The following is a 16,045-nucleotide window of genomic DNA, read 5'->3' as shown; positions in this document are numbered from 1 at the left end:
TTATTTACAAACACTTATTATGGACTTAGGCACACATCTACAGCTAGCATAAACGTTGATCACAATTAGCAAATTAAACTAGTGATTAGAAGTTTATTCATTTCACTTACTCTGACCTTTGAGTCTCGTTCAGTGAGATAAATAAATCTATTTTAAAATAATTTTGTTCATTTGTTTAGTTGACATCAGAGCCATCATGTTATGTTTATACATGTTGCCATGCATTCTTATTATAAGCAATGCTTATTTAGCATATAGGCTTGTTGTTTGGGCTGAACTTGATAAAGCTTATAGGCTCCTGCTTCAAATGTTATCACACGATTAAATGGGCATTATCAGTGGTTATCAGCTCATAGAAATGGGCCATTAGGGGCCTTCTGTGCCTACTGGTAGACTCAGAAGGCTGTTATCATCCATCCACATGTTTAATCAGCTATGCTAATAGAGAAGACTCCAGATCCAGTTTTGTTTTTATTTTACTGTGACGGTTGGGTTTAGGGTTGTGGTAGGGGTTGATGTAAATTAAACACAATTAATGGGAAATTTATTAAATAATATAAATAATTCTTGTTAACTTCTGGCCACAGCCGTATGTTATCTATAGCTAATTAACCATGTGGATGGATGATAAGAGCCTTCTGAGCCTACCAGTAGGTGCAGAAGGCAACCCAGGCTCATTCTGATTATGTACCCTTATATATATTTATGGAGAGCGCCAATTACACCCCAGAAGCTATGTATTTTTGCACTTTTTGTTTTTGTGAATCTGCCAGAGGCCGCTACGTACACTTTTCAGATCTCAAATTCCTCTCTCGAGTGCCATTCGTGCCTGCTGTTCTCACAGAAATCCACTAGAGGCCGCTGTCGACTGACTGAATGACTGACTGACCAATCGACTGATCCACCCTCTCCCTTTCCTAAACCCAGCCAATAGTGTTTTTAAAAGCTCCGATTGACCTGCCCACCCACTTTCTTAAATCCCTCGCATGATTTTTACCAGAATTTTTGATTTTACCACATTCTCACCCTGTTATTTACATTTTTGTTTATTTTTTTAGCTTTAGTTTTTTTATTTCCTGCTTTCTGTAACGTTTCTTCACCGGACTTGAACCCTGTTGGCGTAGTGAACTCTGCGTCTCAAGTCCGCCGACGTACATGTCGAGCTACAGGACAAAATTGGAAGCAGCAGAAAACCCATCTACACGGAGGTAAGTGGTCAGCTGGTAAGCATGAAAATGTACGCCATCATGCCTATCACGCTAACACAAAAATGTGCTTTTAATGTGCAAAAATAGTTCCCCCAAAACTGAAAATTCTGCCATCCTTTTCTTGCCCTTTGTTTTTTAACCATACTTTTCATACCACATGAAGCTCTTTAGCATAAAACCCCCAGAACCTTAATATTTAGTGAATATTACAGATTTCCCCCCACATCTTATCAGCATGTTGCTGATGCGGTGGGAAAAAATGCACATCTTCTTTTGTGTTTAAATAGTAAGTAAATAGGGTAATAGTGAGTAATTTTTCATTTTTGGGTGACTTATTCTTTTAAATTATGACAGAATTGTACTTTTTTGGTTGGACAGTCTCTTTAAACATCATATTTACAGAGATTTGTAATGCATTATGTGTTTATATTAACTTTGCGGGGAATTTAGTTCAGAGGTTGTTATTTTAGAAGAAATCTGGCCTTTGTTGTGTGCTTGACCCTCAAATCTCTCTAGGATCAGGTTAGATCAGGTAAACACTGGCCTGCCATGTGCTGGTTGACCTGCGGAGGTAAGATTGGCGTCTCAGTGCTACAGGGGTGCCCTTCACTCCCCGCTGTGTCGGACACAAAAATGACCCAGGCCTCATCTCATCAGATAATAACATCCTTTACAATTATAATAACAGCCCTTGAATACGATTACACGTTGACTTCTTGTTTTATCCCTGTTGACTCAATGTTTTATCGTACCATTATAATTAGTGGTTATACAGACCTTTATTTTTGCTTATATTGTTGAAATTAAAGATTCATTTATTTTCTTTCGGCTTAGCCCCTTTATTCATCAGGAGTCGCCACAACGGAATGAGCCGCCAAATTAAACAGCATATATTTTACACATGGGATGTCCTTCCAGCTGCAACTCAGCATTGGGAAACATCCATGCACACTCATTCACACACATACACAGGGGCTGATTTAGTTTATTTGATTCACCTGTAGCGCATGTCCTTGGACTGTTGGGGAAACCACACAGGGAGAACATGCAAACTTCACACAGAAATGCCAACGGAGTCAGCCGCGACTTGAACCAGTTGGGGACCTTCTTGCTGTGAGGCGACAGTGGATTTGAGGATTGAGGTTTTAAATTGAACTTTACATTCATAGATTTTGCAATTTATCCAAGATGTCTTTAAGTTACACCTACTGTACACCGTTTGTGTGTTTATTGCATTTCTTATCAGTCCCACGCTACAGTAAACTGAACTTAATCCATTCAGCATTGTTTGTGCTACAGAGAAAAATACATGACATTTTATTTCTTTTTAAACTATGGAAGAAACAGCTGTTGGAAAATAACATGTAATGAAAACAATTCATTCATTCATTTATTAATTTTCCTTCAGCTTATTCCCTTATTTATCAGGGATCGCCACAATAAAATGAACCGCTAACTATTCCAGCATATGTTTTACATAGCAAATGCCCTTCCAGCTGCAACCTAGTACTGGGAAACCCCCATACTGTAGACTCTCACTTTCACACACACACACACACACACACACACACACACACACACACACACACACACACACACACACACACACACACACACACACACACACACACACACACACACACACACACACACACACACACACACACTCATACACTACTGCCAATTTAGTTAATCCAATTCACCTATACTACATGTCTTTGGACTGTGTGGAAAACAGGAGCACCCGGGGGAAACCCACGCTAACACAGGGAGAACATGCAAACTCTGGAAAAAAAAAATCATTCTAGAGTATTTATTCAAGAGTTTTTAGCTAAAGCTTGGGGAACACATTCCCCATTCATTTTTAGCTGGTCATTTAAATGTCAGTGCCTTTTAGGGGTTTGAAACGGTAAATTTCAAAATGTTCAAATATAATACCAATGCTGTCTTCTTATATATACTAGTTTTAAAAAAGAACGCAATATTGGTACTATATGTTGTTATTTAGGCAACACAGTGGCGCAGTGACTAGTGCTGTCACTTCACAGCAAGAAGGTCGCTGGTTCGAGCCTCGGCTGGGTCAGTTGCCGTTTCTGTGTGGAGTTTGCATGTTCTCTCTGCGTTCGCGTGGGTTTCCTCCAGGTGCTCCGGTTTCCCCCACAGTCCAAAGACATGCAGTATAGGTGAACTGAATAAGCTAAATTGGCCGTAGTGGATGTGAGTGTGTGCAATAGTGTGTGGGTGCTTCCCATTGATGGGTTGCAGCTGGAAGGGCGTCTGCTGCGCAAAACATGTGCTGGATAGGTTGGCGGTTCATTCCGCTGTGGTGACCCCTGATTGCGGGGACTAAGCTGAAAAGAAAAAGAATGAATGAATACAATTTATTTTTGTTATTATTATTAATGTGATCTAATCTGCATTATTTATTTGTTTCATACAGTATTTTAATATTTAAACAATACTATTTCATTTTTAAATCTGTTGAGGTTTCGCTACCTCTAAACATCTGTCACACACGTAAGACTGTAAAACCCAGGAAAATCTCTCGTAACAGTGATTCTACTCCACATTGTCTTTATGTCAAAGGAACAGTGATGCCTCATACAAGCTGCAGGCCAGATCTGCCAGTCTAACCCATGATATGACCACCTAAAGACCCGCAAAGCCAAACTTTACAAGAACATGTCACTGCAATACAAACATGATGCATGCGTCTTCAGTCTGACAGATGGACAACCTTTGATTCTTTTGCCTGCCAACCAAAGTAAACACAAAGTGACTCTGTGTAATCCAGCCTGACCACGAGAAGCATGTGTTTTTACGATTACAGTCTGACCTGTGGCATTTTGCTTTAACGTAATGGGAAATAACCACTCGACCTATTTTATTTGCCGCCTGGTTTGCATTCGGTCAGCAGTTTTCCTCGTGACATTGCGGTTTTACAGTCAATCACCCCTGAATTTACGGCTTATTCTTAAATTAACAGCATCTTCTCAAACGCTCCTGAGTTCTGTTTAGCCATTGATACAAAAGCATTGATTCTCTACCACAGTGTTGGCTATGAAAATTATAATACGGAACAAAGATTAGAGGGAAATTATTATAGCCTAAAGGCATTTACCCAGAGATGGTGGGCAGAGAGGAATATAAAAAAAAAGAAAAGCCCTCAGTCCAAGAATAATGATAATCCATTTGGTTGGGCACGCGTGGTATTATTGCTGTACATTATGTATGTTCCATTTATACTACTACACACGCCACAGCCATGCTGACAGATAGGTAATTACTCTCTGCGCCAATGAACACTTATCAGCCCCACTGCTGTTTATTGCCAAAATGAAGAGCACTTGTCTGTCAAGGTCACTGCCTTGTACGTCCTCTTTAATAGTTCTTTCTTCACAGTTGTTGAACTTTGCATGCGAGCACTTTAAGTGGCAGGATGGCGGTGCCCTTACGAGAGCTCTGCCTCTCTCCGGGGAGAAATCGCTTTATTAATCGTCGTTTCAAGGCTCTTTGGAGATTTTCTATTGTATATTGATAAAATGAGAATGAAAGATGTGAAGATCCTGTCAGAGCAGATATATTATAAATATTAGGAGTGTAATGATACGCTCAAGTCACGGTTCGATATTGTATTTTGATACTGAACTTACAATACGATATTATCTTGATATTTTATGCAAAAAAAAGAGAGTTTAATAGTGGTATTATAATAGTTATTTCTCAACTGAACAAAAATATTTATTGGATTTACATTTTTTAAAGGTAACTGGTTGCAAACAATTTATATGAGCCAAATGTAAGCAAACAAATGAAATGGAACAATACTAAATTAAATTTATTTGTTTAAATTTAGCCCATATTGTCAGGGTTCTGCCACTCTGGTCTCGTTAATTCTTGTTTCGTGGCAGATTCCGGACACTAGTCCTGTTATGTCTTGTATGTTGTGCTCAGCTCGAGTTTTCTGCGGTCGAGCACTCATTTTCTGTCATTGTGTGTCTTTTATATGAGTGCTGTCTTGGCCGTGCTTGGGTCGTGCGCGCTCTGCTTGATGGGATGCATGCTCTTGTCCTGGTGTTTGTTTTGTCTGCAGCGTGATGCTTCATTCTCAGCGTCTCAGTCTAGTTGGTTTCGGTTGGTGCTGAGATGAAACATGCACGATGCATGTGAGTGCACAGTGAGTTTTTACATATCGTGTACTCGTGTCTTACATTCAGTCTTCTGTTGGTGTTGTGTTTAGCACGTGGTACATGATTACATGCACCTCATGCTTTGGTGTCTAATGTGAGCATGCGGTTAAGGAGTTCTTTTATTGGCTGCGTGTTCTAGTCCCGTTTTAAGGCAGTAGCTAGTCTCTGTACTCTGCTGCCAAGATCAAACACATAAACATTGCCCTTTACTATAGATTTATTTTGGAAAGTAAAATAAAAGAAATAAAAGACAACTAAAATGAAAGTAAAATCATACATACATACACAAATAAGTAGGCCTAAATAAATAAATGAAGTGTTTTAGCCTGAATATAGAGAGATGGACAGTGTTTGTTATTTTAAAGTAAAAGCACTAAGACAGTCAATAAATAAGCTGTTTCATTTACAGTTTTCATTTACATTTTCGTTGTTGATTATATTTTACTACCTCATTTTTTTATTATGAGTCTTAATTATTGTACATAAAATATAAACAAATAATTAAATCGACCCAAATACTAAAAATTAACTTTTCAAAATATCCCTGTTCTCCTTAAAATTATATTTAGTTTTTTTACATATGCGTGTAAAATATTTAATGTGTGTATAACAGCAGTTAAAAAATTAGCTATATTAAAATACATCAGAAGTATGCAAATGAAAACACCTAGTCAAAACTATGTGTATACAGGCTATATGTTTAGGCCTACTTTAATTTAAAAGCAGGCTTCAATGTGGGCTATATTGTTTTAATTCTTTAATATTTTAATTATTTCCTCTTTCTCTGTCATATTTTATGAATATAAAATGTTTTGTGTGTTTGTATGCCTATTGTCCACAATAACCATAAATGTGTGATTGTAGACTTGTCATTCAAATAACACAACACCCAAAGTTTGTAGAGCTAAGGTGAAATGTCACAAAAGCAGTGTTTTGCTAGCGCAGGATAAAAGTCTGCACAGCTGCCTGTGTGTGTGTGTACGATAAGTTCAGCTGACAGGAACCAAAGAGCCTGTTTCTATCTTAAGGGCCAATAGTAATGCATGAATGCCTTTGTTACTCCAGTTAACACTAAAATTACAAGTAACCCATAGTGCGGGACATGCTTTACCCTTGGGATAAAAACATATTTTTGTTGCCCGGGCCCCTCATTGCCTAAAGCTGCAGATTTCTGCCATGCAAAGCCCGAAGATTCGGGCCTGTCTGATATCAGTAGTGTGGAGACATGTGTTTGCTTACGTATTCAGACTGTTTAGGTAGTTTGGTGTGCCCTTTGGTGACTGTCTGCTGTAGTTTATGTTGTGTTTGAATATTAGTGCTGTAATACTGCTCACTTCATTACCATTTCAATTAGTTTGCTCACAGTGTGGCAAGCTGCATATTTGTGTCCATTTTCATGCTACTAATCTTTTACCATATATATATATATATATATATATATATATATATATATATATATATATATATATATATATATATATATATATATATATATATACAACAGTTCTGTCTGGTTCTTGAATCTGATTGGCTGATAGCTGTGATATATTTAGGTAATATCAGCACCCGTAAAGCCTCTTTACCCTCTTTACCTATGATTTGAATCCAAGGCAGAAGAAAGTAGTTCCTCATACAAAAGGGTTTTTGAGATAGATAGACAGATGTTGTATAAACGCAATATCACACTCGTAGCAGTGCGATATGGCTGTATATCGGCACTGGTGGGGGCACTAAGGCATGCCTCCCACCAGTGCCGATATACAGCCATACCGCACTGCTACTCATGTGATATTGCTCATATATATTTATATTTATATGTGTGTGTGTATATATATATATATATATATATATATATATATATATATATATATATAGTGCTGTCAAAATTAGTGCGTTAACGCATGCGATTAATTTGAAATAATTAACGCATTAAAAAAATTAACGCAGTTGCAGTTTTTTTTTTTCTGTTGTGGCCGTGGTGTGTTCAACATGCAAAAAATATGGATAAGACCATGGAAGCACTTTTTAAGGCAAGTTTCAGTATAAAATAATTAATGTCGCATTACCAGGCTCTCCAGCGTTTTCTCCAGAGTTTCATCTAATTTCATACAGTATGTTTCATTTTTAACTTTCGACTTTTGTTTTAATAGAATTTGATACCGCATGGCAAACGGAAAGAAAAACCTCCACATTTCGACTCTGTGGTCCTTTAAGGTAATCAAAAATCAATGTTTTTACATAGTAGACTTTTAATAAGAGTATTATTTTAAGCATATTAAAATCTGAGTATTGGTGTCCATGTAAATGAAGTGCCAGATGAAGTAGCGAGCTGTTAAAGTCAGCGCATTCCTCTGCCTTTTAGCATGCGCCCTCCAATGTTTCTTTAAGTTTGATGTGTTTCCCGCTTTAACGCAAGTTTTGTGCAAGTGTCTGCTTCGCGTTGTTGTGTCAGAATCCTTGTGAAATACAGCTATACTTTAGAACGCTTAGTTCAAACAAATTTGATGAACGCGATCATGCTTGTTAAATCTGAAGGGAGTTGCTCCAGCTGCACTGTCCTGCACGCAGTTTGCGTGTGTGTGTGCGTGTGTGTGTGTATGTGTGTCTGTGTGTGCGCGCTTTGGTGTGACACAACGCGTACCTGTATGTGCCATTGATGTACTGTTTGATGCTTCTTACATCCTTTTTGCAGCACCAGTGTCCACAAAATTAGGCACTGAAATGCATATGTTGATTCAGTAATCCTGCTTGTGATCTTGCCTGTTCTCACTCTCAGCTCACATCATTCCAAACGAAAGGTCCATATTGTCCCCTGATAATGTCAACAGACTGGACTGTCTTAGCAACTGTCTGAATGTAAAGGAGGACTAAGCCAAATTGTTTCTGCTTTATAAATAATGTTCTCAACTCACAGCTATACAACTTTTCAATGAGTATAAATGTTTGTATTCAATACTTTATTATTATTATAATTTTCCATAATTGCAATGCCTGTATTTTGGCGTTTTTTTTGCAGTCCACTTAGAATCTAACTTGGAATTCAATGTTTTCTTTGTTGGCATTGATTGTTTTAAAATTCAAATAGCATTAACATGCCTGTGTTTTTATTTCTGTAATAAATATGGCTGTCAAACCAGGATCTTGATGGTTTATTGTGGGTATGTTGTTTACATGAAGAAATCTGTGTTAAAAGTTAAACACAAATTCTAATAATTAATGATATTTTGAATTTAAATAGTGTTGGTCTTGTGTTTACATTAATTTTACATTTGAATAGCCAAAATTACAAGTTTCAGTCTTTTTAATGTGATTAAGCATCAGAATGGGGAAGAAAGGTGATTTAAGTGACTTTGAACGTGGCATGGTTGTTAGTGCCAGACAGGCTGGTCTGAGTATTTCAGAAACTGCTGATCTACTGGGATTTTCACACACAACCATCTCTAGGGTTTACAGAGAATGGTTAAACAAAGAGAAAATATCCAGTGAGCGGCAGTTCTGTGGGCACAAATACCCAGAGGAGAATGGCCGGATTGGTTTGAGCTGATAGAAAGGCAACAGTAATTCAAATAACCCAGAAGTCTTAGTCTTGATTTCTACTGCAACATTCAGATGTTAGGGTCAGAATTTGGTGTCAACAACATGAAAGCATGGATCCATCCTGCCTTGTATCAACTGTTTAGGCTGGTGGTTGTGGTTTAAATTGTGGGGGATATTTTTTTGGCACACTAGGCCCATTAGTACCAATTGAGCATCGTGTCAACGCCACAGCCTACCTGAGTGTTGTTGCTGACAATGTTTATCCCTTTATGACCACAGTGTACTCATCTTCTAATGGCTAATTCCAGCAGGATAACGTGCCATGGTATAAAACACAAATCATCTCAGACTGGTCACTTAAACATGACAATGAGTTCACTGTACTCAAATGGCCTCCACAGTCACCAGATTTCAATCCAATAAAGCACCTTTGGGATGTGGTGGAACAGGAGATTCACATCATGGATGTGCAGCTGACAAATCTGCAGCAACTATGTGATATCATGTCAATATAAACCAAAGTCTCTGAGAAATATTTCCAGGACCTTGTTGAATCTGACACGAATGGTTAAGGTAGTTCTGAAGTCAAAAGGGGTCTAACCTGGTACTAGTAAGGTATACCTAATAAAGTGGCTGGTGAGTGCATTTAACCTTACCATTATTAAAAGTACATAGGCTGAGGGATTGATGTTGTGGGTTAGCACTGAGCCGCAGTTCTGACTTTCATTTTCAAACCGTTTGTCAGTTGTTTTATTTTCAAGATCTGAGGTAAACCATGTGCTGCTGCTTTCAGTAGTATGGTAATAAACGTCATGTAAAATGGCATTTAAACTCACATTGGTAGCATTTAACACTGAATAAAGCGCATTATCTGTACCTGAGGATGTAACTGTCATATTTGTTGATGCTGCTGTTTGATGCAATTCTTAACTTACTAGTCACTACTATTTTTAACCTATTTTTTTTTTCTTATGAATATAATAAAGTGCTTTGGTGTCAAGAGACGAGTTCAGTTAAACTAATGTCTAGTACTAGTCTCTAAAAATGTGTTCTAGTACATACTGAGTAATTGCTAGTAGCTAATCAAAATGTTTCAGTAGGTATTTATTACCTACGAGTGTATAATGAAAAATTATAAGGACTACTATCTAATCAATAAATGCTATCATTTGATAAAACGTACTTAAAGAGTTTGGTTCCAAAACCTGATCAATTTGATTTGCATTAAATTTTATTTGTTTGAGTAAAAATTAGTTTTTCCTTATCAAGATGAAAACTTCTATTATCTCTTTCAAACTTTCATATTGCACCTGTAGGTTATAATAACCAGTTCCAGCCTGTATGTGCTCAAACCGAGATAAAAAAAAAACATGGGCCACTAGTGTAAAAACAGTGAGAAGAAAGCACAAAAAAAATACAGTTTTAATATTTAAGTCTATAAATACTTAATAACTGTAAAATATTTAACCTAAAATACATATGTAAAAATATTTACTCGTATTTAAACAAATAAGTTTGCATGTATTGCAAAGTATTGTAAAGTACTACTAAATAATGTATAACATACCTTTACTTTCCTTTTCTTTCTTTTTTTCTGCTCTGGAAAGATGCTATTTTGGATGCTATTTCGTTTTTAAAAATAAAATTCAATTAAGGTCGATTAAAAATAGCAATAACACTTCTGACGTTATAAAAGTTTTTCGCGCTAATATTGAACATGAGCATGATGTGTGGAATCTGTGTAGGAATATGTTGCGTCATTTTAGTTAACCCTATAGCCAATCGCGGGCATGCAGTGCTATGCAATTCAAAGTGTGGTGCAGCTGGGTATATTTTTAATATTTTATGCTTTTATTTATACTGTTGTTGTGTATTTATTATCGTTTTCAGCTGTTTGTCATGTATGAATTATACAGAGCTGTTCTTTTAATAAAATGTGGATGTTATACTGTTTTTCTTACCGTCTTTGTGAATTGGATCACGTTTAATGGGGTTTGTGCTCTAAGCATTGTTCATGATTTGTGACCACATGTTCATGTTAATGATCACGCGCTTTTGTTACAGTAAATATACAAGAACAGCATACGTGGGGCCCAGGTGACAGATAATAACATAAAAAAGTCAAATTCAGATTTTTATTTTTAAAGATGGATTATTAATAAAAAAATCATCTGTTTTTCCCAAATGCAATAAATACATGACACTTTTTCAGATGCCAGTACCTATACTCTGTACTATTGCCTGTTAAATGCTATCATTTTTTATTACTTGTATTTATTTATTTGTTAGATTACTAATTAGGTATTACATTAGTATGATATTGTATTTATTTATTTATCCTTACCTATTAACAGATACCAGTATGTAATTAGTGGGACTAATGAATGAAAACTGGCTTTTAATGAACGAGTACTAACATCTTTACAAATTTACTAGTGCCTGAAAATTGAACACAATCTCACAGCAACTTTAACCTTTTTAATTTAGCGGCTAATTCATAATAATTTGTACAATCTCATTTGTACATTTTAGTACAATTTACTCATGCATAATAAGGAGTAGGGTTAGGGACTGGGTTTGGGGACATGTAAAAATTGTTTGTTTTCAGTTTGTGAGAATTAGCCACTTGTCTGGAAATAGTAATGTTTCCTCATGAGATTGGGCTGAAAAATGAACACTAGCACCTAAAGAAGTATCGCTTGCAGCCAATAGCCAAGTACTAGTATTGTATACAGTACATACTACTATACAAAAACAGGTAGTACACTGCAACAAAAGCTTTTCTTACTTAGATTTTTTGTCTTGTTTCTAGTCTAAATATCTAAAATTTCTTATATCAAGAAGCATTTCCTAGACAAGCAAAACATATTGTCTTGTTTTGAGAAATAATATACCAATATTAAGTAAGTTTTTCCTTAAAACAAGCAAAATAATCTGCCAATGGGGTTAGCAAAATAATCTTGTTTTTTCTTTTGACATAAGATTATTTTGCTATATTTGATTTATTTAGATTTTTTATCTTGTTTCTAACCCAAATTGAGAAGCATTTTCTAGACAAGCAAAACAAGGGATTTTTTCTTTAAAACATACAAAATAATCTGCCAATGAGGTAAGCAAAATAAACTAAAGTTGAAAGGGAAAAAAAGTTTGATTTGCTTACCCCATTGGCAGATTATTTTGCTTGATAAGTGAGGAAAAGCTCACTTAATGTTGGCATATTATTTCTGAAAACAAGACATTTTGTTTTGCTTGTGAAGAAAATGCCTCTTGATTTAAGAATTGTTAGATATTTGGACTAGAAACAAGACAAAAAATCTTAATAAGAAAGTTCATTTTGCAGTAAAGTAGCATGTCAATTATATTTTATATATGCTAACACAATAAAATGTTAAATAAACATTAATAAAATGTTTTAGATTGCAGTATTAGGACTTTTTCTATTAATTTTGTTCAATGTTTACTATATTAAGTCAGATGTCAGTTTGAAAGCAGTTTGTATTTTTTTATGAAGTCTCATGTGTCATTCATTCTAGGACTTTACGTCACGTTTAACGTTTCCAAAACCTCGTGCGTATGGACAGATTAGATTGAAGAAATGAACAGTTCTTGTTTCTCTCTGTGACGCGAGGCTGACAGGAGTCACTTTGATACAGTTTTGGAGCTGGGATTTTTCTAGCAGTTGTGTGTGTTTTTTCCTGGGGCTTCATCTTTGCAGACGTTGTGAGCTGTCATTTCGTTACTCCCCGTGACACGCTTGACACTCACAGGTTATGACAAGTGCTGGACATCAGCCTCAGCGCCGGCACAACTGATAATATTTCTTTAGGTGAAAAGACACAATGTGTAAGCACACATGTATTATGCACACAATTTTATTATGTAAAAATAAAAAATGTTTGACTGGGAGAAAAAAAAACCCTGTAATATTGTTAAATATTAATAATTTAAAATATATTAATATTAATACAGTAATAACAGAAATTATGTTATATATTATATTATATTTTTTATTTTATAAGAAAATATAAATTATATAATACCATATAATAATTTCACATTAAAGTACAATTTATTCCTGTGTATAAAAGCTAATATTTGATAACAATTAAAAAATTTAAATTGAAAAGACCGGAAATTAATCTATATATATTTTTATATATATATATATATATATATATATATATATATATATATATATATATATATATATATATATATATATATATATATATATATATATATATACCATTAAATTATTATATATACTGTATTTAAAATCAGTGAACCAAAAATGATGTGTACACTATCAAAGAATGTAAACAATTTCACAAGCTTCCTACTTTATAAAAGTAGCATAGAGAAAAATTTAAAATCAATAATAATATAAGTCTGCAAGCTAGATTACATTCATAAGCTAAAATAATAATATATACGCACTATTTTACTAGACACTAAAAACGTTTGTAAAAAATACATTCAATCGAAAGTTAAACTGACATTTCATATAAAATAATATTTGACTGCATGACGATAAGTTACAATTAAAGCTTAAATAACATTTAAAATAATAATTTGAGATTTTAAAAAACATCCTCTACTTGACCTCTCATGTTTCAGAGGATGTTGTGAAATATTTTCTGAATATCTCCTTTTTATTTTTTTTCAGTAGCCTTAAGGCGTGTTTTCACAGTTCTGTGTAGATGAGAAACCTACGAGCCTGTTGTGAGTTGGTCGCGCCACAACTCAAACACAGGCGACCTGCAGAAATGCCTGAAAAACCATGATTTATCCGATGAAAATACAAATAACATCAGCAACTATTTTTAGGTGCAGTTAGTCATTTTTCACCATTAAAAGGTTTTAGAAGTAAAAACTCTTTAAAATAATATTTTAAATAGGGAAAGATCAAAAACACTGAAATATTATCACATATAAATCTCTATGTTAATACATATTAAAATGTGACTAAGGCAGCTCACTGTTTAGCACTATTGCCTTATAGCAAGAATGTCACTGGTTTGACTTGGCATTTCTATGTGGAGTTTGCATTATTATGTTGATTATTAATAATGTTCAGTTTTTTGCACACTATGATTTTTACAAGTTTAACTTCTTAAGACATCAATATATCATCAGTAGCCACAGTTATTTTGTTTTCTAGTGTTATGTTTTTTTTTTGCTCTTAAATACTGATAGCCATTGAGCTTGATTTTATGAGTCATCAAAATGCTATTTTTGATTTAGTGGCTGGTTCGTACACTTAAAATTTAGATTTTTAGCTGCTTGTTCAAACAACCTGTTTAAAATGAGCTGAAACATCACACGTCATCACAGAGTTTTTTTGGCACATCTTAAATATTTAATGTTCAATCCACTTAAATTTGTAAAAACAATTCAGCTAACTTCATCGGTTAACGTTGGGACAAGTTGAAGGAAATGTGTGGACCCCAGCATTTTTTACAGTGTATGAATTTGTACGATTTCATTCATACAATTTAGTATTAATTGCTCCTCCATCAATGACGATTTAGGGGTGGGGTTTGGTGCCATGCCTCCTTTAAAAATTGTCAAATAAACTGACAAAATGTAAACTAATTATATTTCCTCGTGAGATGAGGCTAGTCATCAAGGACCGCAGTTTCAGCTAAAATAATCGTTTATGTTCTACTGGGGAAGAAAAGTCACTTTTAATTATGAAATTCAAACATTAAATGCAGCTTTGTCACTCTTTAAGTTTCAAACATGATCGAACACAAGATTTCAACATCATTTCATTCTAAAAAAACGTGCCCTTACATACTTTTCTGGAGATTGCGAATTATGTTGCCAGTTTCTTTTTCTGGATTGGTTTTTAAAACTGCCGGTTGGGTTTAGGGAAGTGGGTGGACGGGTCACTCTGTGCTTTTGAAAACACTATTGTGTGGATTTAGGGAAAGAAGAAGGTGGGTCAATCGATCGATCAGTCACTTAAACAGTCAGTTGACAGTGGCCTCTGGTGGATTTATGCAAGAACAACAGTCACAAATGGCATTCACGGGAGAATTTTGAGATCTAAAAAAGCGCACACAATGGCCTCTGGTGGATTTGCGAAAACAAAAACTGCAGAAAAACATAGCTCCTGGGACATATTTGGTGCACTCCAGAAATGTATATAGAGGTACATTTACAGAATGAGCCTGGGTTGTGAGATTTCCCTCCAAATTAACATAAATAAACATCTCATGTCTCATTTAATCAATCATTTATTCATTCATTCAGTCATTTTCTTTTTGGCTAAACCCCTTTATTAATCTGGGGTTGCCACAGCGGAATGAACTTATCCACCATATGTTTTTTGCAGCGGATGCCCTTCCAGCTGCAACCCATCTCTGGGAAACATCAAACTGATAAAAGTGAGCCTGTGCAGTGCACATGCCCTTTGTAGTCTTGGATAGAGAATGCACTTCCAAAATGATCTGAAGTGCCCCTGCGGTTTTGTGATAATTTTATCCTGTCGTTATAAGACTTTTGAATAAGACCATTATTTAAATGCTGTTGATAGCTAGTATGTAATAATAAATGTATAAATAGTTAAACTAGCACAAATTGTCTATATAATAACTATTATAACAAACTGTGCAATAGTTATTTACAGTTAAAGTCAGAATTATTAGCCCCCCTGAATTATTATCTCCTGTTTATTTTTTCCCCAATTTCTGTTTAATGGAGAGATCTTTCAACACATTTCATACCTTTAAAAATTTTATGTTTTATTTTATCTTTGCCATGATGACAGTAAATAATTTTTTACTAGGTATTTTTTAAGACACTTCTATACAGTTTAAAGGGACATTTAAAGGCTTAACTAGGTTAATTAGGTTAACTGGGCAGGCTAGGGTAATTAGGCAAGTTATTGTATAACAATGATTTGTTCTGTAGACTATTGAAAAAAAATAGCTTAAAGGGGCTATTAATTTTGTCCTTAAAATGGTTTTTAAAAATCTAAAAACTGCTTTTATTCTAGTCAAAATAAAACAAATAAGACTTTCTCCTGAAGAAAAAAATATTATCAGACATACTGACAAATGTCCTTGCTCTGTTAAACATTATTTGCGAAAAAAAAAAAAAAAT

General features: G+C 34.9%; 1 protein-coding gene across 5 annotated transcripts in view; it reads left to right on the top strand.

The window, feature by feature from the left end:
• Nucleotides 1–16,045, top strand: part of LOC147831063 (uncharacterized) — a 171,791-nt gene that overhangs the window by 153,762 nt on the left and 1,984 nt on the right. Inside the window, exons 4-5 of one of the 5 annotated variants that reach the window (XM_087309578.1) lie at nucleotides 7,549–7,612; nucleotides 8,091–8,533. The exons of 1 other annotated variant lie outside the window; for it this stretch is intronic. In XM_087309578.1, the coding sequence (XP_087165704.1) occupies nucleotides 7,549–7,612; nucleotides 8,091–8,118 (92 nt within the window). In that variant the 3' untranslated portion in view covers nucleotides 8,119–8,533. Of the gene's footprint in view, nucleotides 1–7,548; nucleotides 8,534–15,275; nucleotides 16,030–16,045 lie in introns of those variants that run through there. 3 more of the 5 variants (XR_015525014.1, XR_015525020.1, XM_087309579.1) reach the window with 3 other exon arrangements.

The sequence above is a fragment of the Danio rerio genome, chromosome 24, assembly GCF_052040795.2.
Source record: "Danio rerio strain M-AB ecotype USA chromosome 24, GRCz13ab, whole genome shotgun sequence".
In the NCBI taxonomy this organism is placed as follows: Eukaryota; Metazoa; Chordata; class Actinopteri; order Cypriniformes; family Danionidae; genus Danio; species Danio rerio.
The sequence above is the reverse complement of the archived record's forward strand: the minus strand, read 5'-3'. Positions and strand labels throughout refer to the sequence as shown.